The 27,637-nt window shown below is 41.5% G+C and overlaps 1 protein-coding gene across 1 annotated transcript in view; it reads left to right on the forward strand.

The window, feature by feature from the left end:
* The window catches only part of SCFD2 (sec1 family domain containing 2), a 300,890-nt gene that overhangs the window by 64,558 nt on the left and 208,695 nt on the right, over positions 1-27,637 (forward strand). Inside the window, exon 4 of the mRNA XM_045018575.1 lies at positions 24,652-24,827. Coding sequence (XP_044874510.1) covers positions 24,652-24,827 — 176 coding nt within the window. The remainder of the gene's footprint in view (positions 1-24,651; positions 24,828-27,637) is intronic.

Genomic DNA, 27,637 nt, shown 5'->3' on the forward strand with positions numbered 1-27,637 from the left:
TAAAGTGAAGGAGCTGCGGAGTACCTACTGCAAAGCCTGCGAGGGAAACTGCCGCTCCGGCGCTGCCCCCACGACCTGCCGTTTTTACAAACAGCTGGACGCGATACTTGGGGGTGACCCCACCTCCACTCCGAGGACCACCATGGACACTTCAGAGCGGGGGGAGGAGGAGGAGGAGGAAAGCGAGAGTGAGGGTACTGGGGTGGGGGGAGACACCCCGGAGTCCCTGGAGGCATGCAGCCAGGAGCTCTTCTCAAGCCAGGAGGAAGGTAGCCAGTCTCAGCAGCCGGTACTTGGTGGAGGAGAAACAGAGGAGCAGGTTCCCGGTAAGCGGCTTTTATTTTCAGGATGGAAATTTTTCGGGAGAGGAGGGAGGGTTAGAGCTGCATGCATGCCTGCCTAGATGCGGAATAGCGCATTGATGTGGTCTATCAGGTCGCGGTAATCAGCCTCGGTAATCTCTTCAAAAGTCTCATCCAGAGCGTGGGCAATGCGCTTGCGCAGGTTTATTGGGAGAGCCACTGTGGTCCTTGTCCCAGTCAGGCTAACGCGTCCGCACCACTGTGCCGCAAGGGGTGGGGGGACCATTGCTGCACACAGGCAAGCTGCATAGGGGCCAGAGCGGAATCCGCATTGCTGTAGAAGATCCTCCCTTGCTTCCCAGGTGACCCTCAGCAGCGAGATATCTTCCAGGATAAACTCCTGTGGAAAATGTTGGGATAGTGTTCAGTGTAGGTGCCCCCTGCAGCTGTTGGCTCTCCCCAACACACAGAAACCCAGAGGACAGTACAGCCCTGAAACAATCAGTCCCCCTTACTCACCATTTTGGGGCTCCCGTGGGTTATGTGCGCTCTCTTTGGGATGGGAAAATTATGCTATTGTGAAGACTGTATGTGCCCTCCTTAAGTGCGGGGGAATTACTCTGTCTGGTACAAACAATGCTGCCTCTGTTAAGTGTTGCATTTTGCCTTTACAGATGCAACCTTGAGATTTAGGCTGTCTGTGTTATCACCGGCTGAGAGACTGCAAAACCTCCGGAAGAGACCGCGAAAAAGCGAAGACGACATGCTGCACGAAGTGATGCATCAATCTCTCACAGAGAATCAAAAAGCGCAGGAGTGGAGGGAGAGGGAAAGCAGGATCCGCAAGGAAAACGCAGCGCACAGGAAGCAAAGCACGGAGCAGCTGATAAGCATCCTGGAGCGCCAAGCGAACTCTATCCAGGCACTCGTAGCCATGCAGGCGGAGCACTACCACCCCCGCGCCCCCCTGCACCCCTTGTCCCAAAGCTCTTTCCCTTGTGCCCCCATGTCAGCTCCAACCCCCCTTCCCCAACAACCGGGTTCTTACCACCACCAGCTGCCTCCAACACCTGTACGTTCACCAACCAGCCCTGAGAACTATGACCCTTACCCTCTGCACTCAACCCCCATCACCATGCAGTATAGCCATCCTGAAGTGCAGCACTCATTGCACAGCACTCCAGACAGGACATACGCAAATCTGTGATTGTATAGTTCCCCACCTCACCCCCTTGCCCTTTCAGATTCCCAAAAAGTTGTGTTTCTTTTAATAAAGTAATTTTCTTTTCAATAAATGAATTTTTGGCTTTGAAAACAGTCTTTATTATTGCATAAAGTTAAAGATAGCTTAGCCCAGGAAAGAAACAGGCACTGCAAATCAGCTTAGCAAACACAGATTCCTACTAACATTGTAACCACTGCACTTCACTCCCGTGCAGGGCACCAAACCTTATTGTTGGTTTTCAGCCTCAAATTCCACCCTCAAGGCATCCCTAATCCTTGCAGCCCTGTTCTGGGCCTCTCTAGTAGCCCTGCTCTCTGGCTGTGCAAATTCAGCCTCCAGGCGTTGAACCTCGGAGGTCCATGCCTGACTGAATCTTTCATCCTTCCCTTCACAAATATTATGGGTTTCCCAACTGTGGAGGGGCGATAGATGAGACGCATATTCCTATGCGGATATAACCGCAGGGATGCTGTTTTTGCCCAAGTCCAGCTTCCCATACAGAGATCGCCAACAGCCAAACGCACACTTCACAGTCATTCGGCACTGGCTCAGTTTTTAGTTGAACCGTTCCTTGCTGATGTCAAGGCTCCCTGTGTACGGTTTCATGAGCCATGGCATTAACAGGTAAGCGGGGTCTCCAAGGATCACAATGGACATTTCAACGTCCCCTACTGTGATCTTCCGCTCTGGGAAAAAAGTCCTGGCCTGCAGCTTCCTGAACAGGCCAGTGTTCCGAAAGATGCGTGCATCATGCATCTTCCGGGCCAGCCTGCGTTAATGTCAATGAAATGCCCACGGTGATCCACAAGCGCCTGGAGAACCATAGAGAAATACCCCTTCCGATTAACGTACTCAGATGCTAGGTGGGGTGATGCCAAAATAGGAATATGCGTCTCATCTATCGCCCCTCCACAGTTGGGAAACCCATTTGTGCAAAGCCATCCACAATGTCCTTCACGTTCCCCAGAGTCATGGTTCTTCTTAGCAGGATGCTATTAATGGCCCTTCAAACTTGCATCAACACGATTCCAACGGTCGACTTTCCCACTCCAAACTGGTTCCTGACCGATCGGTAGCTGTCTGGAGTTGCCAGCTTCCAGATTGCAATAGCCACCCGCTTCTCCACCGTCAGGGCAGCTCTCAATCTCGTGTCCTTGCGCCGCAGGGTGGGGGCGAGCTCCTCACACTGTCCCTTGAAAGTGGCTTTTCTCATCCAAAAATTCTGCAGCCACTGCTCATCATCCCAGACTTGCATGATGATGTGATCCCACCATTCAGTGCTTGTTTACTGAGCCCAAAAGCGGCGTTCCACAGTGCTGAGCATGTCCATGAATGCCACAAGCAATTTCGTGTCATACGCGTTACGCGACTCGCTATCATTGTCGGACTCCTCACTGTCACTTTGGATCTTAAGGAATAGCTCAACTGCCAAACATGATGTGCTGGCGAGACTCGTCAGCATACTCCTCAGCAGTTTGGGCTACATTTCCTGCAGACCGAAACGGAACACAGAATCGCGCTGCACTGAAACCGTGCAAAGATAGCGCCAAATGTGGATGGAAACACAGGGATTGCTGGGATGTGAAGCGATGCATCACGGGGCGTTGGGACAGGAACCAGAATGACCTGCACCCTCCGCCCCCTTCCCACAACCCACGGCACCAGAATGGGAAGAGGTGCTCTGTGGGATAGCTGCCCATAATGCACCACTCCCAACACTGCTGCAAATGTGGCCACGACAGTGCGCTGGTAGCTGTCAGTGTGGCCACACTGCAGCGCTTTCCCTACACAGCTGTACGAAGACAGGTTTAACTCCCAGCACTGTACAGCTGCAAGTGTAGCCAAGCCCTAAGTATTGGAGAACTTTGGAAACTACTTTTCAGTTGCAGACATAGGGCCCCTGTGTTGCCAGTGTCCCAAATGACGTCATATTTCAGCAAAATGTTCACCAGCTGCAGGAGACTCATTACTGTCCCTTTAAGCTTTCATTTAAAAATTCATGGTGACTTTTGCCTTCTGAACTCTCAAGACTGGACTGAGCAAAATGGCTGGTGCCTTCTTATTAAGGGCTTGACTAGGGTTCCATTACAAATCCCTAATTGTAGGGAATTATGACTCACTTGTACAAACTGCCCCCAGGCTTCAGCTGAGTGAATTACAGTGGTTTGTTAGTTGAAAGGAGTGAAGGGTAGGTTAAATCCCCTCTCTGAACTCATCCATTTTAACAGGATTTTAGTCTGTCGGGACTAATGCTTTAGAGAAGTGGTGGGAAACAACTTTGAGGACATAATGCTGAGCTGAGTAGGCAAGGTGTGGCGTGTTGCTCTAAGGTTCTTTTTGGCTGTGTAAAACTATTGCTGGCACAACTATCATCAGATTTGATGAGAGAGCTTCTGGAACAGCCAGAGGCTGTTGTGAGAGGCCTGGATGTCAAAGAAAGTGCAGCAGAATGGAGAGAGCAGCACTGGCAGAACTTTCTGGGAGCTCAGAAATAAATACAATTCCAAGGTGGCAAGATCTCCCTGATGTCTACTAAGGAGGAATTTTGCTGAGTGTGTGCTGGTTTTCCCTCTGAATTCTTCAGTCAGCTAGTGCTGTGGTTTCCAGGTGAGGATAAGAGTTCTGTGGAGTGTGTGCCATTTTCAGATGAGTTTTTTTTCCCCCAAAGACGTCAAAAGGAAAATTGGCCTCTTTAAGCTGCTAGTAACAGCAACGTGGTCAAAGACACAGATGTGATGCCATAATTTTACAATCTCAGTGTGAGATTCCTGTTCAGCTGACTTGCTAGAAAACACTTCAGAAATGTTTATCAAACATACTGATGCTTCAAAGTAGCATCTGGATGAACTTCAGATAATTTTGTTAAAGGAAAACTTGAGGGCCTGGGGAACCATCTCACAGAACTAGACAAAGAACTAGACTAAACCTTAAGGCCTACTATAGGCTAAAATATGAGTTGGCCTCCCTTCTCCATAGGGGAGCCAAATGTTTTTTAGGAATTGCTAGATTAGGGAAAAGGGATTTCCTTTTATCCACATGACTTTGCGTCTCAATTAAGAGCATATTTGAATTCCTAAGACTCAGATCTGAGATGAGACTTGAAGGAGGCAGACTAAATTCTAGGTACTATTTTACATTGGGACCCTTGTATTATTTTTGAATCTTTCTGCTATATTTGGATTATTTATCAATGGTTTTAGAGAGAGAAGATGGGTGAGGTGAGGTAATATCTAATATTGGGCAACTTCTGTTGGTGAGAGAGCCAAGTTTTCGAACTTACACAACAATGCTTTGCCATTTAATACTAAAATTTAATCTTAAATTATTTTACAATCCATATGCAAAAATAGTTATTTGGTTTTTGAAGATTTAATTTGCTGTGGTGTTCAGTAATAGTTTTTTTACCATTTGTATTTCTTGTTGTGAATTACTTGTTCATTGTGCATACTATTTATTGCAATACACTCAAAACACTTGAGAGTGTTTCAAAGTGTGGAACCAAAGCCATGGGGTCAAGATTGCTGTTGTGGCAATAGATCAGAGGACTGTGGGAGTTGCTCTTTCCTTTTGATTGGGTGTATTTCCCAGAGCAGCCCTAGCTAGTCTGTAAAGTCCAGGTGCAACTCTGGACTTTTCATTTTGGTTGGTCGGTCTGTTTTTGTTAGAGTTCCATAAATATTTGAGAACCATTTATATCAAGATACTTGGAATACTATGATACTTTATTATTTAAAATAGTAAATGAAAATGAAATAGCTCCATCTTGCCTCTCAAACAACTGTATGTATATAATAGTAGGTGAGTACTGTTAGGCTATGTCTACACTACAAATTACTTTGGTATAACTTACTTCGCTCCGGGATGTGTATAATCCATGCCCCTGAGCGACGTAAATCATGCTGACCTAAGCGCTGGTGTGAACAGCGCTATGTCAGCGGGAGAGCTTCTCCCACTGACATAGCTACCACCTCTTGCGGAGGCAGGAGTTATTAAGCTGATGGGAGAGCTCTCTCTTGTCAGCTTGGAGCATCTTCACTAGAAGTGCTTCAGCGGCACAGCTGCCTCGGTGCAGCTGCACCACTGTAGCTGCTGTAGAGTAGAAATAACCTTAAATATCAAGAGAAGATAAATATTTGTTCAGTGCAATTCTGATTTGCCAGTGTGTAGATGACTTAGCCATTGTTTCTATATTTTGATGCATTAGACACATTGTAGCTTTTATAGAAAATCATTCAGTTAAATTAAACAGTTAAAAGGTAATCTGTTTTCAACAAACCTTTTGTTGAGACCATTTTGGAGGTACAGTTATTTAAAGACCTTTGTGATATCCAAGGAGAATGAAGTCAGTTAGGAATGGATGTCTGATGCGACTTGCTTTTGCTCAATTAAAGTCAAATTGTTTTTAATAGACTCTGAGAGTATTTTTTCATGATCAATAACTTAGGTGCAGCTGGATTTTATGAGTTCCATTCTGAAGTTAGGGAGCCACTTAAACCAGAGGAGAAATGTTGCTGCTTTTTCAGCTTTAGTAGAAGTGCTGCTGCTTGTCCAGTCCTGACTTCCTTCTGACTCCATTGCTAATCTTGTGTATCTTTTAGTAATCCTCTGAATGTGATGGTCCCTGATTCTGTTGATGAAAGCTATGCTATTACCATATTACTTGGCAGTAATAGAAACCTTACTACAAATATCTTTCTGTTGTCTCAAAAACAGACTTGTTTGGCAGTTTTAACAGAGGATGGTAAATATAGGTTGAGTCTGAATCCCTTTATTATGTTCCCTTAGTGACATTGTGAATGATCAAAGTTGAAACACCAGTACGGTAACAGAAACAAAGTGCTCTCTGCTGTTACTTTAAACCTCATTAATGGGAAGAAAGCCTTCTCAGTTTCTTCCTATTAAAGTATACAAAATGCAACTTGAAAGTCTTAGTCTTTAAATTTTTAAAGATCCCAGGAGAGACCTAAACTAACTCCTTAGCCCAGCACCAGGTTTTGTAAAAGATGGTGGGGGTAAGAACACTGTAACTCCCTAGAGTAGTGTGGCAACTCCCTGAGTAAAGTTTGAACTGAAATTCCAAACTTTGGGTAGGAGCGGGGCAGGCCTGGAGATCTGGCCTGGCCTTAGGGAACATGAAAGAATAGCCTGTGAGGTTGGGGATGGGCATTAGCTTGGAGGATTTTTTTCCTATGGAAAATTGATCTGGAATGATGTTTATGGAGAGAATACCAACAACTTTTCCGTATGCTGAGGTAATGCAGTATCTGAAATCTGAAGCAGATATAGAATAGGAAGCAGACATTTTTAAAACAATTACTTGCATGATATTATAAATAAAAATACATTTATTGATATGCTATTTCTAGAGACAGCATCAGTCCAAAAGTATTAAAGACTCAATACTATCAAGTGGAGGGATGAAATAAACTTCAGGAATATCTGTAATTTTTGTGAAAAGTATTATCTGATTACTGTGTGATAGCATTACAACCCTATTGCAAATTATTCTTGTGAAGGGGAATTCTGGTTGCCTGGCTCCCTTCTGCCTAAAATCTAAACCTTAACTTTGCATGCAGTATATAACTGTTCACAAATACACTGCTACTTGTCTGTTGTATTTCTTAGCATCAGCATTTATATTTAGCCCGTGTGGCCTTGTGCTAATTTGGCCCTCAACAATACCTTCTTCAGCACTGTTCTAGAGTGATTATGGCAGCCTTCTCCATGCATGTGGCTGGTACACAGGCTGTCGCTAATGCCTTTCCTTGTTTCCCTTAAGATGGCAAGGACACAACTATATTTAGGGTCAGATTGTTCCCTTCTGTGTTAAAAACCATTGAAGTGGACTCTGGGGCAAGAAATCTCCAAAAGGATCCCTTTGCAAAAGTCCTTTTTGGAAGAGATTTACGAAAGATACTATGGTCTTTGAGAATATCAGTATATACGTGGAATCATAGTCATAATCTCCTCCCATTTGAAGTTAGTGATTATATAAATATAAATAGTGCTTCATTCTTGACCTAAGATACATATGGAAATAGAATTTAGAGTGCCTCAGCCTTAATAATTAATTTCCCCAATTGCTGGTAGATTTTGTCTATGTCTTCCTCTAAAGGCCTTGCCACACAAATCTTCTATTTTTTTCTGTTGATCTTTTTCTTATGCTTCTGGTAGCCTTTGAACATAAGACTTCCTATATATTTCTTCATTAATGGTTTTCTTGTATAGCCAAATATGTATGGTCACACACACTTTCTTAGACATACATTCATGTACCTGTAAATGTATGGTTCTCCTGAGTAGCTCATATGTATAAGGCAAAGCTCAGCTCATTTCTTCAGTAAAGGTCAGTTTAAAGTTGAAGTGCCTACTTTAAAGATTTGTAGAGAATTGAAAGTCAAAAGTATAGAAAGCAGAATGATCAAGAATTTTTTTAAGCTGTTCTTTTGCATTAAGGTTACACGCACTGACTCAAAGTGTACAATTTGTGAGGCTCACTTGGAGCTTAAAATACTAATCTTGGTCTTTCTTTCCCTGAAATACCCTTTTTTTTTTTCTCCTACTTAAAATGCCCCTGTTTTTTGTTTGTAATTTCACAGACTTATCTGTGCAGGTCCCACAGCCATGCTTACACTAAAGCAGCATCTGCTTTAGTTTGTTTACTTGTTTGTGTTAAACAAAGGTCAAATGTACTAATGCGTGCAGCCCAGCAAGAATCTACAGAGCCTAGCTTCCCAGATCCACTGTGCCCTTCCTATCCCACTGGCCCCTTCCTAGCAATTTAGTGAGGCTGCCCTTCTTTCTCACTGGTGTGATTGGACTCCATTTTATTAGTTTTAAAAACACAGAAGTATTTATTTTTGTAAAGGTTTCCCTTGGTATGTGTGCCCTGTTTTGGTATGTATTCCAGTGACTTCTTATTGCATGTTGATAGTTGGCTTGATAAATTACCAGTGCCATCTAGAGGAGCATAAGAACTAAGATCTAATTGTCGCATATGTGTATAAAAGGAAATGATTGGTCTTTTCAGAATCAGTGCATGATAATCTGTCAAAGAAAACTGATTTCAGGAATTTATACTGGATCTTTCAATTGCTTGAAATGTATTGTTTTAATCGAGGATTTATTAAAAATTATTATGAAAAGAAAAGCCTTCCTATCAATTTCTTTTTAAAAGGTGGTGGTAGAGGGTTTATTCCTGCACCATCACCCACTTCCCTGGTCCTTCTTGCATGAACAGAGAGCAACAATACCCAAAGTCCAAAGGTGCAAACAATTCGAAGTTTATTGGAGTGAACTTCCAGCAAGCTTAAATCCAAGTTCCTTTTTCCTTATTTTCAAATCCCAACTTACTTCCTGTTTGCCCCTAATTTATATAGTAATATTCTCAGCTATACCTTAACTAATCATTTTATTGAAGTTTACCTAACCAATCCTAACATATTATAACATGATTAGCTAACCAATTATATCCCACCACCTTAATTAGTTTACACCCTGCAAAATTAATTCTACAGCAGACAGAAACAGTCACAGAACCAGACAGAGACCATGCAAATAAACAATAGCAAAGTGGGAACTATAATGACAAAACAATACAGAAATGAGGATTTTAAAACTACATCTATAAAGACATAAGGGTTTCCCAGCTGTGTCTATTGATAAGTGAGTTCTTACCAAACAGAAAACTATCAAACTAAATTTCCTTTCACATCTTCTAGGCTCTTCCCTTTATCTGGAGGTGATAGATTGGATCACCTTTCTAACGGCACCAGATTGCCTTATGTCAATGTGACTAGTTTGGACTGTGAGGATGTGACCATACGCTTCCCAGCTTATGGCTGTTCCCACTGCTTAGCCAAAGGCCTTAGCTTTAGAACAGGGCCTCAGACTGTCACAATGAGAGAAGGCCCTTACACAGATTCTTTCTTTTATACCTCTATAACTAGCTAAATGATAAATGTGTACCTAAATTCTTAAAGTATAGGATTTTAAAAACAGGCCTGAATATCTGTAACCTATCAGGTGGGTTTATTAGAAACTTCAGGGTTTAAAAAAGGCAGAGGTCATTATGTCAGGCTTCTCTATTAGCTTCATTCAGTTTCAAGCTATTATTGTAATTTTTATTATGTTTTCATGAACAGCTTAGAAAAGTTCAGGTAGGGATGAAATTCAATAGTATGAAGTGTCAGGTCATGCACACAGGATCTGTTAATAAGAATTTCTGTTACAAACTAAGGACTCTTTAGTTGGAGATGACAGAGGAGGAAAGAGAACTGAGTGTGTTGGTTGATTGCAGGATGATGATGAGCCACCAATGTCATGTGGCTGTGAAAAAGGCAGCTGTGATCCAGGCAAGGCATTTCCAGTGAAGAACTATTTAAGCTAAAGGACAATGTGACCCAGAAACCTCTTAGTGCCACCTGGCAGGGGGCACAGATTGGGTGCATAGCGGTTACAGGAATCTCCTGAGTCTGGCATGCACATTCTGATTCACCAAAGAATGTAATATGAGGTCTCAGATAAAAACTGGTGTCACAGTTGTCATCAGTATCATTTCAACATGCATGTACAGATGTTGTGTAAAGAGTTATATGCGTATATAATGAAAATATGTTCTTAAAGTCTGTGTCTAGGTACTGGTCACCAGCAAAGTTGAAAAACAAGTTTTGTGTCAGAGAAGAGATGTCTAACCATCGACCTGTTTACATGTAAATTGAGTATAGTCTCATTCACAGTGGGTATCCTATCACCACTCTGAACTGAATGCAAATTAAAGATTGTAAGAACTTCAGCAAGAAACTAAAATGAAGAGAGAAACAGCGGGAGGGGAGAACACTTGAAAGATTTGCTCTATGTTTGGGGGTAAAGATACGTTGGGGTTGCTCACCTCAGAAGCAAATGGACAGCAAATTTGCTTCATGAAAGTGGGGTCTCCCCCAGGCTTGGCTGGAAATGCTTTAGAGAACTTTGGGTGAGACACTTCTTTAGCAGTTGGTTAACTGATTAGTTGAGTTTAGTGTCTAGAAAATGTGTTATGATTTTGTTTTATATGTAGCCATTAGTTTCCAATATTTTCACTCACTATCACTTGAATATCTCTTCTTTGATAGTAAACTTATTCTTGTTTTCACTATAAAATATATCTAAGGCCTGTGGTGTTAAGCAGAGTGCTGGTCCTGAGTTGAATCTTACAAGCGGGTGTCCACTGTTCCTTTGGGTGCAGCAGGCCTGGTACTTTTGTAACTTTCAGTGGATAAGGGGCTGGACACTTGAGGGAGCTCTCCGAGAACTCAGAGGTTGGTGTGAAACCATTGCTACTACAGAGAAAGCGAGGCCTTGAAGGCAGTGCTTGTGCTCTCAGAGGTCGATGGTTTCAGGGACCTGATCCACAGCAGGCACAGACAGGACCCCTTCGTGCTAAGGGCAGGTGGTTGTGAGGTGCCTCACAACTCTGGATACCCCAGGGAACATCACAGCCACTGTGTTTTGTTAATGGGGCAACACATCTAGGTCATATGGGAGGTGGTGGAAATAATTCTGGAAATGTTCTCAGTAATTAAAAAAAAAATTAACTACAGAGATGAGGCTGTTAAAGAAAATTTGCCCTATTTAGCAGGGAGGCTGAAATGGGTAAAGGGAAAATTTATTCATAATTGAATGGAATTATGTTAACAAGTGCAGGTTAGCAGGAACATTTTAGAAGAGGTGATGATGAACCAAAGACTGAATGAATCCAGCCTGCTCAGAAAAGTATATATCTTGAACATTAAAAGCTTTATAAATCTTCATAGGCTAAATGTAATTGAAGAAGCATAGGTGAGAGCAGAATTTGGCCCCTGATATTTTAGGATGATATTTCTGTAGTAGGTAAATATTGAGGTTGCCTTTTGTTGGAGAAAAACATAGTTCTCACTTTTTGGTTGGGTGCAGCAAATCACATACTTTATTATCTCTAGCAATTGCATGGAGGGAGAGAGCTAAACAGGTTGCTCTCCAGCTAAACAATTACAGCAAGCATTTATACCTTTTCTTACGTACAATAATGAGCAACAGCTGCATTTTGTTTATACATAGGTCATTCTGATGTCTTTTTTCACATTTATTTAGACTCTAGTCTGCATTCCATATCTATCTACACAAGGTCGCAACAACTTTTTACACAGTTCTTTTTCACTCACCTCACACAATCCTCGCTTCTACAAATCTTGCGTTATTAGGGTTACAGCTAGCCTGACTCTTGCTCACAGAAGAGACTGTTTGCATTGAAATCCCCTTCAAATCCCTGTCAGTTCTTACTCTACTTCCACACTTTTTTCTTCAACGTATGTAACTTCTGAATAATGATTTATTTTCTAAGTAAGTTTAATAATTGCTTAACTATGTTCATTTACCTTGGAGGAGGAGATATTAAGGTCCATTATAATTTATAAGAAAATAAGATATAAAAATTCAGTTTACAATAAAATTCCAGTTCTATGCTTGTATTACAAGAAGTGCATACTATAGCATATAAAATTTATTGTTCTGCTTCATGTCTTTTGCAGAGCTTGCAGGGTTTCAAATAAACTATTTTAGTCCTATCTTTACTCAGTGAATAACCTTAGAGCATGTATAATCTCAGTGGTGCAAGACGGGTAACAAACAGTTCAAGCCCTAATAAAATTGTAAGGCATATCATACGTGTGCCTCATAGCTCACTTACTTTGCACTTTATTGCTGTAAAACCGTTAGCAGATGGAAGTGAGACATTATTGGAATCCAGTGCAGTGATGTGAAACAGCAATATACTGGTAGTATGTTATCTTTGATTAAATTATAGTTGGCACATGGAAACAGTACTATTTGGCTAACCTTACTGTTATTCCTTTTAACAAGGGAGTTTGCTGACAATAGCCTCTTTGTGAGTCTGGAGTTTTTAGATAAAGCTCTTATATATTTAATCTCAATTTTTGTTGTAGACAGAAAACTCAAAACACTTAATTTGAATTCATGGGCAGGCCTCTTTATATGTCTGGTTGTTATTACAGCTTAAAGGTAATTCTAAAAGTTTAAAAGAAAACAGAAGTATGTTGATCTTGTAAGAATACTACAATTAAATCCAATTTTATTATGTTATTGTAAAATTGCAAATAGTGAATATCAACTTCATCAGAGACTCATAGACTTTAAGGCCAGAAGTCTGTCAGTTAATAAAATAAAATTGTATTAGCTCTTTATTAATTTGCTCTTACTTTACATAATTTGTACCCTGTTTTCGTATGATCAGTTATGGTAAACATTAATGCACTGATGCATATTCATCACATTTTAGCTTCAGGAAGTCCAAGGGTTTAAACTAAACTTGCATTGTCTTTCACATATCATAATTATTATCATGTAATTCCTTTGAAGTTTGGATTGGCTTTAAAAATGGGAAGATCATGATTTTGTGGTATGAAAAACTGACAAAAATAGCATCTTAGACTGCTTACTTAAAAATAATGAAAGTTTTGGTTCTGGATTATCAGAAATACATAGTTTCAACCCATTATAATTAGGATGACACTTTCTAATGTTTAGGAGAGGGTAATACATGACAATATCTGCAAGAGACTTCTGACCCCCGGTTGTCATATAACATGTTGAGGCCATTTTAGGCATGTATCTTGAGATAAAAGACAGGCAAGATGTGTCCAAAAAATACCTCCATCAGTGTTTATTGATTATCCACTAACCAATAGTAGGCATAAAACTAAGTCAGTGTTCCTGTTATATAGAAATAAACTGTACTCTATCTATAGATGCATCAAAGCCAACTGACAACACAGGGGACACCACTGTGCCCTACGAAAAGGAAATGGGTGCATTGCCACTTTTTGGTCTCCGCTGAAAGTGGCACAGTATCATTATAAGTACACATGGATGCTTCTTTTATTCATTGGATCAAGAAAAGTCCATTACATCTTTGTAATAACTATTTTTATTTTAAATTTTCTTACCAGAAGAAAAATCTCACTGTACAGCAAAAAAGGACAACTCACTGAAACAAATACCTCCACATAAGTGGAGGCAGCTGAATTGTGGCATCAGTGACATGAAAATATTGAATGCTACATAGCCACTGACAACACCAATGATAAGAGAGAGAATAGTTCACTGATCTTAAAAGCATAGTACTAAAGCTACATGAGATAAATAACCTGCAAGAAGATACAGAGCAATCAAACGTGCTGAATGTAGAAAAGATTCACTAAAAAATTTGCTCCAAAATGTAACTTATAAAACAGAAACTATGTCTTTAGATTTACAAAGCACTACAATAGATAGATGTTAACCCTATGAGGGCTGTGCAAATTTGGTTTGGCTAGATTCCATGCTCTAGACGAGTTGTACAATAAATAATAATGGATCTATATGTAGGTGACTATCAATACATGCTTGAAGAAACAGAAATGGCTCCTATGGCACTCTTGCAACATGATAGAGGACTGGAAATATTTGCCTTATGTGCCCAAGAAATGGTGGCCTGTTCTACTTGCCGATGTTTATTAAGTGTACATATGCAGCAAAAGGAAGACACCTGCTAGTCAGAAGTCAGACAGTATTGCCATAATTGTGCTTAACCATATGTTCACAAAGGGGACTATTCCACATGAGTTATGGTCCTACCAAATTCACAGTCCATTTTGGTCAATTTCAAGGTCATAGGATTTTAAAAATAGTAAATTACAGTGTTGTAATTGTAGGGGTCCTGACCCAAAAAGTTGTTATGGGGGGTTCCAAGATTATTGTAAGGGGGCTGTGGTACTGTTACCCTTACTTTGGCGCTGCTGCAGGCAGCTGGAGAGTGGCGGCTGGGCAGCTGGGGGCCCAGCTCTGAAGGCAGAGCTGCTGCCAGCAGAAGTAAGGATGGCATGATATGGTATTGCCATCTTTACTTCTGCGCTGCTGCCTGCAGAGCTGGGCCCTCAGTCAGCAGCCGCCACTCTTCAGCCATCCAGCTCTGAAGGCAGCTGTGCAGAAGTAAGGATGGCTGTACCACAATCCCCCCCCCTAAAATAACCTTGCGACCCCCCCCCAACTTCCTTTTGGGTCAGGACCCTCAATTTGAGAAATTCTGGTCTCCCCCGTGAAATTGGTGTTGTAGAAGGTAAAAGTACACAAAAGACCAGATTTCACGGTCTGTGATGCATTTTTCATGGCCATGAATTTGTTAGGCCCCTTCACATGAGAGTGAACCTGTGGCATTTGTGGAAAGAAATGTTTTTCTGAGGGGCTACAAATGCTAGCCCTGTTTTCAAGAACTATTTGTAAATAACACCTGTTTAAAAACAACACAACAAAAAAACAAAACAAAATGTAGATGCATTCTCACCATCGCTCCTCTGACATCTGCTTTTGATATGTTCCATCCCATCCGCTACTCCAGGGGTTCTAAAACTGGGGGTCGGGATCCCTCGGGGTCGTGAGGTTATTACATGGGGGGTCGCGAGCTGTCAGCCACCACCTCAAACCCCGCTTTTCCTCCAGCATTTATAATGGTGCTAAATATATAAAAATGTGTTTTCAATTTATAAAGGGGATCATACTCAGAGGCTTGCTATGTGAAAGGGGTCACCAGTGCAAAAGTTTGAGAACCACTGCACTACTCTTTATCTATTCATTGTCTATTTTGATTTTAAGCCTTCTGGGTAAATGGCTGTCTCTGCTGGTCTGCAGTGTACAGTGGCTAGCAGAGAGAGAGAGCACCTTGGGTCAGTATGTCACAGCAAGAAGCCAACTGACAGTCATGTCATCACAAATTTTCAAACTTCTGATTTTCACATAGGGGACACAGAGAAAATGCAGTTTTCAGAAAAATTCACTATGTAAGGACTGACCTAAAGTCTGAAGAAGAAGCTGTTGCCTTTGTGTTAACAGCCTACCAAGATGAAAGGGCTGATGCCCCAAAACAAATATGCAATTAATAGACACAAGCATGGAGCCACTGATAATCTGGGTCAACTGTAAAACTGATTTAGACAATGCATCATCTTTATCTGCAGAACAAAACCAGACCGGTTTCAAAGACAAAGATTTAACATGTTCTGCTGAGAGTTGCGCCTGGGCTTGTTCAAAATAAGTGACAAAGGGAGGATCAACTGCAAAACCTATACTCTACATCACCAAATGATTTCCTATGTGGAAATACTGATACCTCTGTCAGGTTGTTCCTTATGCATAATAAAAAAGGTGGCAAATATCTTCGTTGACCAAAACACTATGGATGTTGGTATTAAGTCTCCTAGTAAAGTACCTCACCATGTTTCATAACTTGGGGAAAAAATAAAGGACTTCCAGATTTATTTACACAAAGGTAAGACAGACACACCTGTAGTCCAGAACACAGAAGAGAATGAGAGAACTATCTGAAAGGAACAAGAAAAATACAAAAGCAAGACATTATTAAAAAGATCTACCCCGTGGGGTTCTAAAGCTATAGATGTCTTCAGAGCACAAAACGAAGATGCAATGCACATTTGTGTGGTCATGCATTCTCCAAATGTAACATTTAAAGTGGACCATCATATGACACTGAATCTGGATGGACCTGCACACTACATTTTTTATGGAATTGGAATCAAGACCCTACTTCAAAAAGTGTTATAGCAACACAAACTATACCCCTAATCCAGGGGTCGGCAACCTTTTGGAAGTGGTGTGTTGAGTCTTCATTTATACATTCTAATTTAAGGCTTAGTGTGTCAGTAATACATTTTAACGTTTTTTAGAAGGTCTCTCTATAAGTCTATATATTACATAACCAAACTACTGTTATATGTAAAGTAAACAAGGTTTTAAAAATGTTTCAGAAGCTTTATTTAAAATTAAATTAAAAGCAGATCTTATCAGTTCAGTGTGATCCTTGCCCTTGCTTTTCCTTGCTGAGTTTTCCAATGTCTGGCACGTATTTGGATACTTTAAGCTGCACACAGGCTTCTCAGTGGTCAATTGTTAACCGGCTGGCAGAAGGTCAGCGGCTGGAACCCCAGATGGGTAGCTGAGGTGAGTGGAGCTGGCGGCTGGTAGGGCTGAGCAGGGCTGGAAGCCTGGACCCTGTCTGGCAGGAGGCCTGTGCTGGAACTCCAACTGGAAGCAAAATGAGTGGGGCTGCGGCAGGGACCCCAGCTGGCAAAGGGCCAGCAGCCGGAACCCCAGAGCAGCGGCGGGCTGAGCGGGTCAGCCCACTGCCACTCTGGGGTTCTGGCCGCCGGCTCCTGCCAGCCGGGGTCTCAGCCTGCTGCCAGCCTGGGGTTCTTTCACCCAGGCCGGCAGCGGGCACTGAGTGGGGCCGGCAGCGGGGACTCTGTCTGGCAAGGGGCCAGCAGTGGGAACCCCAGAGTGGCGGTGGGCTGAGTGGCTCAGCCCGCCCCCGCTCTGGGGGTTTCGGCTGCTAGCTCCTGCCAGCTGGGGTCTCAGCCCACTGCCAGCCTGGGGTTCCTTCACCCAGGCCAGCAGCGGGCGCTGAGTGGGGCCGGCAGCGGGGACCCCGGCTAGCAAGGGGCCAACACCGGGAACCCCAGAGCAGTGACTGAGCAGCTCAGCCCGCCGCCACTCTGGGGTTTTGCCTGCTGGCTCCTGTTGAGTGGGACCGGTGGTGGGACCCCGGCTGGCAGGAGCCGGCAGCAGAAACCCCAGAGTGGCGGTGAGCTGAGCGGCTCAGCCCGCCGCCATGTGCCATCAAAAATGGGCTCTCGTGCCACCTTTGGCATGTGTGCCGTAGATTGCTGACCCCTGCCCTAATCCATATCATCATGATTTCCACTCATATTGGATTGCACCATGCCCAAGGTGATCCTTTAAGTATACTCAGCTGTTTAAATTGTCCAAAGCATTATCAGACAGATAATCAGTCCTGTGAATAATGTACTGACCTATTGCAATGACATGCTTGTCTTTGGAACAACTTGCCAAGAACTTGATGAAGCACTCAAGAATGTCTGAAAACACATGACTTAATGCTAAATGAGGATGTGTGCATTTTAAAAAGCCAACTGAAATCCTCTGGGCATATATTTTTTCAGTCAGCTCATTTCCTAGAGGTCATAGAACATAGAATATCAGGGTTGGAAGGGACCTCAGGAGGTCATCTAGTCCAACCCCCTGCTCAAAGCAGGACCAATCCCCAACTAAATCATCCCAGCCAGGGCTTTGTCAAGCCTGACCTGAAAAACCTCAAAGGAAGGAGATTCCACCACCTCCCTACGTAACCCATTCCAGTGCTTCACCACCCTCCTAGTGAAAAAGTTTTTCCTAATATCCAACCTAAACCTCCCCCACTGCAGCTTGAGACCATTACTCCTTGTTCTGTTATCTGGTACCACTGAGAATAGTCTAGATCCATCCTCTTTGGAACCCCCTTCATGGCACCTGGCTTTCCTGCTGCTGTCTGGGATCTCAGGGGCTTGTACCCACCTCTGGGTTCCAGGGGTCAGCGCAGGAATAATATGTGTTGGTACTTTTCCAGGCTCTGCTCACAACCAAGCTCCACCCTTTCACTCAAAACAAGCTAGGAGATGGCTCAGCCAAGCAATGTTGTAGATTTCCAGTCATTTTATAGACATAGGTAGTACTTAATTTCACTTTAAATTTTGCAACTCTGGCTTCTCCACTTCAGTTGCTTCTAAAACCATGATTAAAAAGCACATGCAGAGGAAAGTATATAATTTTATTTATGTATATGTAAGAGGACAGCCTCCTTCTGAATGCCTCCTCATGGCCAGGGGTGGCTCTGCAGCAGCCTGCTTCATTTCCCCCTCTTGGTTCCTTGGAAAAAAAGACTTTCACAAGTCTAATAACAGCCTTTCTTAGGGTCTAGTTTTATTTATGTAAAGTTCAAAATAAGCTCAAAAAGATCTTCCACCCTAGTCTTAAAATGGGCACAGCCCTTCCTCCCAGAGGTACCGTGTGTAACTGTTCTGTAAGTTGTTAAAGAAGATACAAAGTCTGCTCTGCCTTTTTTGCCTACTCACAGAAGGAAAACAAAACTTCCAGCAGTATCTTTCTACCTAGCCACAGTTCCCTTCCTCAGGGACCAGTGCAGGAGACTTCCTGCAGCTTCACACTGCAATCACCCTTTGGCTATCCACACACCGTTTTTTCTATCCGCCCTCCCCCAACAGAAGACTGGTTTAGTCATATGATTGTCTGGCATGTGATTTAATTCATTTGGGGAGGCAAACCAGCTGCACCAGAGGTAGGCTGAGACCTATCTCCCTTTAGAAGGGCCAACCACCCTTCTTTGTGCCAGTACCTAACTATCTGCTTTCCCCAAGTGCCCCTCAGCTGCTTGATGAAAATGCCCCTCAGCTTACCCACTAAATGCATAAGAACATAAGACTGGCCATACTGGGTCAGACCAAAGATCCGTCTAGTCCAGTATCCTGTCTTCCAACAGTGGCCAATGCCTGGTGCCTCAGAGGGAATGAATAGAACAGGTAATCATCAAGTGAGCCGTCCCGTGTCTCCCATTCTCAGCATCTGTCTTAACCATTCTTACGTTCTTAAGCTATACAACATCCGTATGGGATAGCTAAGCTACTAACTTCATGTTACAAGTAAGGAAACGGAAGCCCAGTGAAGGAAGATAACATGCAGCTGAGATCACAGAGCAAGAATTAGCCAAGCTCAAAGTAGAACAGTTCTCTGTTCTCCTAGAAATGAATCTGCAAACTCTGTAGACGCTCATCTGAATGATAAGAAAGAGTAGCACAGTCTCTCTGCCCTGTCACTTCATGGTGTTTCTGCTGAGATGCCAGAATAGATGCCTGTTGTGGTGATGTGTTTTGATATGCCTGCCTTCTTCTAGGAATCACACTGAGATCTGCTACACCAACTGAGGTCAACTCTGTGTCCCATAGGCTCTGTCGCTGTTGGGCCCATTGCTGTGTCTAGACATTTTGGATGACAGTTGTGGTGTACAGTGCTTCTTTTGATGGGACAAAACTTGTGACTCTGCCTTTTCCATGGGGACCTTGCCACTGGGCCATGTGTGTGTAACGTTAAGGCTAAATTGCTGCATTGCACTTTAAGGGCGACCCCTGAAAAGGATTCAGTATGTCAGTCAGTGCAGATTGAATAAGGCGTTCTGAGCACAGAAGATCAGTGCTCCATTTTCTGTACTGGATTCCTGCTAAGTTGTGAGGGAACTTGGGGTTCTAGTTCTAATCCTCCATTTGGTATGGGAACATGTTATCTGAGGGATTGTCTCCCTTCCTGTGTTCCTGTATCCGATGGAGCATTACTGTTATGGGGGAAGAGAGAGATTTTCCTCTGCAGGAAAGTATTCTTAAGGACTTCAGAGTGTACTTCTACAGCCATGGATGGAGTAGACTCCAGAGAAGAGCCAGAGTTTGAGGGCAATATAAGAATGGCTTGGGTATTTTTGGTCAAGTTTTTGATCTATCTTTAAGCAGTAATATAGAATAGGAGGGTTTTTTTAAGTGAGCAGGAGGTGTTAAGTGTTATATTTTGTTTAATTGATGGAAGGCTGATAAGCTGAGGTACCTCTGTAGAGACCTGGTAGATACTTCTAGAATACATTAACTTCACACAGACTATTCACAGAACAGCTAAGAAGTTACAGCTTTCATTGTTAAGCTGAACTGGATTCAAACCATTAACTTTGAGGTGAAAGTCTTTCTGTTCCATTATGAGTTCCCTGAATCATCTGCTACTCTTCCACTAGTCTTTCTTCACCATAAACTTTAGACCAAGCCTCCAACATTGTCATTACTTTATTTGTATAGTCTAAGAGTTTTTGCCCAAATATGTTTAATATTACGCTTTTTAAAAAATTGTACAAGGGTTTATTCCTGGAAGACAAATCACTTCCCCCTTTTCACTCCACCTCAAGCTAATGTAGGTCATTATTTGTGCATTTAATATTTTTATCTTTAATGTATATTCTTGCACCTGTTGTTTTCAAAGCTGTTATAAAGTTATTTGAACACAACTCTGATAAAGGAAAAAAATAAATTATTTCAACAGAAGTTATTGTTTGTCTATGAGGCTTGTATAACTTGTAGTTTTGGGATCTTCATTTGATGCCCAGTAATTTCCAAGTGGAATTCAAGTGTTGGTTTTAGCCTGCATGGTCCTAAAAGTTTTGGGGCCCAGTTTTGTGGGAAATAGATGATTTTCTTTGGACATACAGCCAAAGCTGAGATCATCAGAGGCTCTTGAGCTGATTCTCCTTCACTCCAAACAACAAAATTGCTGTTAAGATGTTCTTTGAGAGGGGTCCTCAGACTGGAATTTACTCTCCTCATTCTTCCAGAGCTTGGATCCGTTAACATTTCAGACATATTGCAAAACCCCTTTTTTCTTCCCAGGCATTTGGGAAGTGGGTGGGCTGAGGTTTGGAGGTATTGTCTTTGTTATTTTGCCTTCTGGAGAGACATTTTCATTTATTACCATGTTTACTAGGGCATGTTTGTATATTTATTGCTGGAGTAGGATTTAATCCAGTCTATTAATTTTCATAATAAATATCTGAATGCAGCGGCGGCCTGAGTCTGAGATGAGTGCTTGTTTGTTTTACAAACATAAATAAATGGTTGCCTCCTGCTGTATCCCTTGTCAAAGTTCACTTCCTAATCTCTACTTAGTTTTTAACTTTTGTGCAAGAAAGGATATTCTTAACTTATTTGTATCCCTTAGAAAGACAGTATGGACTCTACCTCCATTATATAGGAGGACTTTAGAATTAGGCAGCTACTTTGCTAGCCTAATATAGGTCCTGATCCTGCAATTTGTTCCTTGTGGTCAGATGCCTGTGTCCAAAAAGCAGCAAAGTTCTGCATAAGTCCAGGGTTCTGGAGCTGAGTATGGAAAAAAAGGAGCAGAAATGGAAGCAGAGGGGGAGGAGGGAGTCGTCAGAGGGGGGTACACACACTTTAGGCAGATATACAGAAAAATGTATGGAAATTGTAAATATTACAGATGAAACCCTGGCTCCATTGAATTCAGTGGAACTCTTGCCATTGGCTTAATGGGGCCAGGATTTCACCCTTTGATTTCATGTGCTGTGGAACTTTCCCTTTTTACTATTCTAGCACTAACAGAGATATTGTACATTAAAAAATGCTGAATGGATCGCAAAGGAACAGACCCAATAAGTCATCTGGATTCATTTGTATAAAGAATAGTATTAATAATAGAATGAGATTAAATTATTTTTTCTAACTTGAAATCAGAGGTCTTGATGATCCCCATATTTGACTATATTGTGGGGGAGGAGAGAAGGACTTGCAGCTTCATGTTTTCTCAATTGTAGCAAGTTATCAGATTTTGAATGAGCTACTATATATCATGACTGCTAAAGGTAAAAATGTATTCTTTATCAAAGGTATGTTGCAAAGCATCATGAGGTGACATTTTCCAATCACCATCTAAATCTGCCTGACAAAGCTTTAAAAGAAATAAAACACAACTAAAAGTTCCAGTGTTTAGTCTAAAAACACATATGGCTGAGGTTGCTGTTTTAGGCTATGTGAACTAACTGTAGAACTCTTTTGTCAGCTCTTCGTCCCACTAAAGCCTTGTCAGCATGAGTAATGTGTTAATTTGCTGACTTTTTGCCTTGATGTTTTGAGTTAAGTTTCCTATAAAGAGTTTGTATTTTTTTGTTTTAATGGCTTTCCATATTTTAAAGATACATTTGGAGAGCTGTATCTCCAGTGCTTGCTGTTTAGAATCACTGGGATTAAAAGAAAGTCCTTTCAAGATTGTATCTTTGTGAAGAAATCTGAGGCCTTGTCTACACTACAGAGTTTTGTCAATAAAAGTTATGCTGACATACAGCAACTGCTTTAATTAAAACACTGTCTACACTATGCTCCTTGTATTGGCAGAATACATCCACATTAGCAGCTCTTGCATTGACACAGAGAGCAGTGCACTGTGGGTAGCTATCCCGCTGTGCAACTGGACACAGGGAGCTTTGGGAAGGGTTTGCAATGCCTCATGGTGCAGGTTCAGTGTCACATGATGCAGGTTTCTTAATCCTCTCGTTCCATAGGCCTCCTACTATATTGCCAGGCGCTTTTCAACTGAAATGTGGGGGATGGGGGGGGGAGGAGGAGAGTGTGTGTGTTGGGGGAGGAGGAGTGTGTTGGCATGCTGTCTCTTTAAATTCAGACAGCAGATGGAAGCACACACCCACACATGCAGTCCCTGCCTACCTGCCACTGTGTTCCTAGTGCCGGAGAGGGCAGGATTCCCTATTAATGATTTGCTGGTTGCTGCCATATGCTCAGCTATCTGAACTTCCCGAAGCTTTGAAAGGGGAGGGGCACGTGCCTGTGTAGCTGGAATGCAGGGCAGCCAAGTTCAAAATAGCGAGCAGAGTGGTCACAGCGGGCATTGTGGGATACTGGGGGAAGCCAGTGATGGTGACATAAACGGCAGCTTTGTCTACATTGACGCTTTGTCGCTTTAACTTTGTTGCTGAAAGATTTTTGCCTCTTGTCGAGGTGGGGGTTTTTTGTCAGAAAAACAGGAGAGTTTTGCCAACAAAAGTAACATTGTAGTGTGTATGCTGCCACTGTTTTGTCGCCACTGTTTTGCTGACAAAACTGTGCAGTGTAAACAAGGCATTAGAGAGAAGAAAAGAGATGAGGGGTCCCATAAACTGGTGAAGTGGCCAAACAGGAAAAAAAAGATACAGTTGCCATCACCAGGGTCCTTTCCTTAAGGAAGATTATAAATTATAAAAAAAAAATCAAGATAACATAAATAATACTTTCATTTCAGCTGACTACCATGATCCAGGGTCTGGAGCCCTAACTAACTATTACTATAATACCAATACTATACCAAGTATTCTCCCAATTTGATCTTCCAAACCACTCTTAGGCCTGGTCTGCACTAGAAAATTACTTATTGCTAATAATATGCCATGAAATGGTACAAGCATGGTGTATCCTGGTCTATGCATTGCAGTTAACCCACACATGTTCAGAATGTACAAGCATGGTGTATCCTGGTCTATGCATTGCAGTTAACCCACACATGTTCAGAATGATTCAGCTGTGCACATTGATGATACCTGTTATCAGCAAGGGGTAATGCTCTTAGAGTAGGTCAGATCTTATAGATCTCCCCTTGAGCACTTGCACAAGGAGAGGAGAAACTTAGATTTCACACCTTGTTCCCTGGGGATCGGGTACTATAGTGCAGCTTACACCTGGTCGCAGGGCAAAATACTGTGGTGGGTTTTTTTAGGTTTACAAAGCAATATAATTTACACTTTAATATTTTATAGAATAATATTTATTTCAGGATTAACTATATGAAAGTTCTTAATATATACAGTAAAGGATATCCACACTGTTCCCATACATTAAGGAGATGATTGTCTACTGGGTACTAATGCATGTATATATGGACAATGGATGAAATCATACTGTCTTGTTCAGTGATCTCCTCAACTCACATAAGCTGAGAAAGGTCAGATCCCTTGGAGGTTTCTCTTCTGTGATGTGTTTCAGGAAATGATACTGGTGATTTAGTAAGTTGTACTCTTCCTTTAAGTCAATACTGAGCCAAATTTTGTCCTAGCCAGGTGCCATGGGACACTGTGCTGCTGGACAGTGCAGTGTTATGGACAAGGTGTAAGACTAAGAAGCCCTCTGCATGTGCTCATTAAAATTCCCACCGTAATTTTCCCAAGAGTAGAAGTGTTAGCCCAGTGTCCGGGAGAGGTATTGGAGTGATTTTGGTAGCTTACTTAAATTTCCCCATATGTTTGAATGAGAGAAGTTACTTTTCACTTTGTGTCTTAAATTGCTCTTTGGCATTGCTGTATGTTGTTAAATATCAGCCAAGTGCCTTATCTAAAATGACTGCACTTCAATCATGGATGAAGTGATTCCTGTAGAAAAGAACTATGCAGTCCAAACTTGCTAGTGTTAACACTCAGGGCAAAATTCCTGTTGACTGCAATGGAACCAGGAACAGGCCCATAGCCGTGAAGCTTATTTTCTGAATGAAAAGCACCGCATAAATATAATCCATCGTCATTAAAAATGTTTGTTCAGCTATTTATGATTATTCACCGTCATGAAATGTTGGTAGTATGCTCTGTTTTTCTTTTAACAGGAAGAGTCACCCCAGAACAGCTCAGTTCATACATCAAGCTTTTCAAAAACAATTCCAAAGCTCTCAGGAACCACTGTGGACTTCTACAGCTTGTGCTGGCCACAATCCAGGCTTTAAAACACCCCCAAAATGCCAAATGGGACAGCTTCTTAGCCTTTGAAAGGCTACTTTTGCAGGTACAATATTATATAAGCTTACTTAACTTTATACTAAGTAAACAATGTAACTTTTACATAGTTAGTTTTAAATATTTTTGCCCAATTTTATTTTTGCATAATTTGTTTGGGCTATATGATAGTATTAAAAAGCTACCTCCTGAACTTTTGTTTTTCATACATTTCAAGCTATTTAAAAGAATGGGAAACTACACAGTTACTATGTTTGTAGTTTTTAATCTAATAATAATGTAGGTACAAAATTAAATATTACAGATGAAGGTATATAAAATACTTTGAATTGGGATTGGAACATTTGCATACTAAATTGCAAGATGACAGCATAGATTTATGTCACTGGTTAGGATCACTATTAAGCTTTAAAATAATAATGATAAATAATGGGCTTCTGGAGCCAAGACATAGTCAAATTCAGAGATGACTTAAAGTGGTAAGTTGTATACCTTTATGTGAGTGTAAGCTTGTGTAATTTACATATTGAGTGGGTGAGATTTAATAGGGAAAGCCACCATTAGCAGAATGTGATATTAATTTGTTCCCTCACACATTCATATTGTCACTGACAATTTCTTTCAACTTCTTGTTGGAAGTGACACTCTAAGCAATATGTAATTTATATTTCTATCTATGCTACCACTGAACTTTAAGAGTAGATGGTATAGTGAACAGGCTATATCCTGCTTAGCTTGGATACAGCAGGGGTTTTCAAAAGAGTCTAAGGGAGTTAGGTGCAAGTAGTGTAAAGTGGGTGGCTTAACTCATACAGGCCCTTTGGAAATTATCACTGTCTGGAGCACGGCAGAGTGAGCACACAATTAATGTCTTGGATAATAGAGTGGAGAGTATGCTTATAAAATTTTCAGATGAGGGGTTGCAAGCACCTGGGAGGACCGGATTAGAATTCAAAATGACTTTGACAAATTGGAGAATTGATCTGAAATCAACAAGATGAAAATCAGTAAAGACAGGTGCAAAATACTACACTTCAGAAAGAAAAATCAAATGCGCAGCTACAAAATGGGAATAACAGGCTAGGTGGCACTACTACTGAAAAGGATATGTGTGTGGTGGGGGAGCTATGGTGGATCACAAATTGAATATGAGTCAATAATGTGATGTAGTTACTTAAAAGGCTAATATTGTTCTGGGGAGTATTTGTCCCGGGCTGCTCAGCCCTGTTGAGACCTCAGTTGGAGTACTGCGTCCAATTCCAGGTGCTTCACTTTAGGAAAGTTGTAGATAAATTGGAGAGAGTCCAGAGGAAAGTCACAAAAATGATAAAAGGTTTAGAAAACCTGACCTGTGAGGAAACAAAGCTGGGTATGGTGGGTCTTGAGAAAAGAAGACTGAGTGGGGACCTGATAACAGTCTTCAAATATGTTAAGAGCTGTTATAAAGAGGTTGGTGATCAGTTGTTCTCCATGTCCACTGATAGCAGGACAAGAGTAATGGGCTTAATTTGCAGCAAGGGACATTTAGGTTAGATATTAGGACAAACTTTCTATTATAAGGGTAGTTAAACTCTGGAACAGGCTTCCAAGAGAGGTTGTGGAATCTCCATCATTTAGGGTGACCAGACAGCAAGTATGAAAAATCAGGACGGGGGTGCGGGGTAATAGGAGCCTATATAAGAAAAAGACCCAAAAATCGGGACTGTCCCTATAAAATTGGGACATCTGGTCACCCTACCATCATTGCAAGATTTTAAGAATATGTTGAACAACCATCTGTCAGGGATGGTCTAGGATTTACTTGGTCCTGCCTCAGGGCAGGAGGCTGGACTTGTTGACTTCTCAATGTCCTTTTCAGCGCTACATTTCTTTAATTCTATTAATTCTTTCTGTGGGATGCCCCGGGGGCAGCAGAGCAAAACACTACCCCTTACTACGGGCTGTGTTCATCTGGCACACACTAGCCCAAAAGATTCTAAAGTATGTATTAATGGCCAGAATCTGCCACCCTGATTCACAGTGACTAGCACTTTATTCCATGAGTAGTCCCATATGTTTCAATGAGACTGTTCTAAGGGAAGGATTATTCATGATGAGTAAGGGTTGCAGAAACTTGTTCTAAAATATAATAGGTGGATAAATACATTTAGGCGGCTTAAAATATCTATTTTTTCCTGCAAAAAATACAGCCCTATTAGCATTTAACATTTTACTGCTGTATTTAGAACAAAGTTTAGAAAGGGCAGATGTAATTTGACCACAAATTAATATAGATTGGCTTGACAAATACATCTTGTTGAGTCATAAAAATAGTTTTACTCCTACTGGTGTAATTTCTATCTGACAGCAGGTTAAATGCATCTACTGACATTGTATGACATAGTTGTTCTTCACACTTTCTCCTGAGTCAGAAGTATCCAGTGCAGATTTTATTATGTAGATATATCTAGTAAATGAAGTGGATTTAAATTGCCATCTTTCTCACCTATGAGTGTATCCCCATATTTGGACTCATACACTGGAAAAGAGATTGTTATCTATGATGTTTAAAAATATTATGCTTGGAAAATAATTTGAATTGGAAAAGCAAAGCTTCTTGTTTCTACAATATATCACTTATATTTTTGTGTTACTCTTCAGAGGAAACATTTTATTAGCAGGAGATTACTGAATTTTTTTTTCAAACATGGCAGACCATAGATGCTGAAAGCAAACAGCTGTTTTCACAATTTTTTTGTTTTTTAAAGGGAGATCCCTCTTTAGTAGGAGGAGGTTCTTCTCTGTTATAATAGCTTTGGGATAAACTCATGGTAAGAAGTGTAAAATTCAACATAACAAAACTGTTAAACTAAAACAATA

This window comes from Mauremys mutica, chromosome 5 (genome assembly GCF_020497125.1).
Source record: "Mauremys mutica isolate MM-2020 ecotype Southern chromosome 5, ASM2049712v1, whole genome shotgun sequence".
NCBI classification, from domain to species: Eukaryota; Metazoa; Chordata; order Testudines; family Geoemydidae; genus Mauremys; species Mauremys mutica.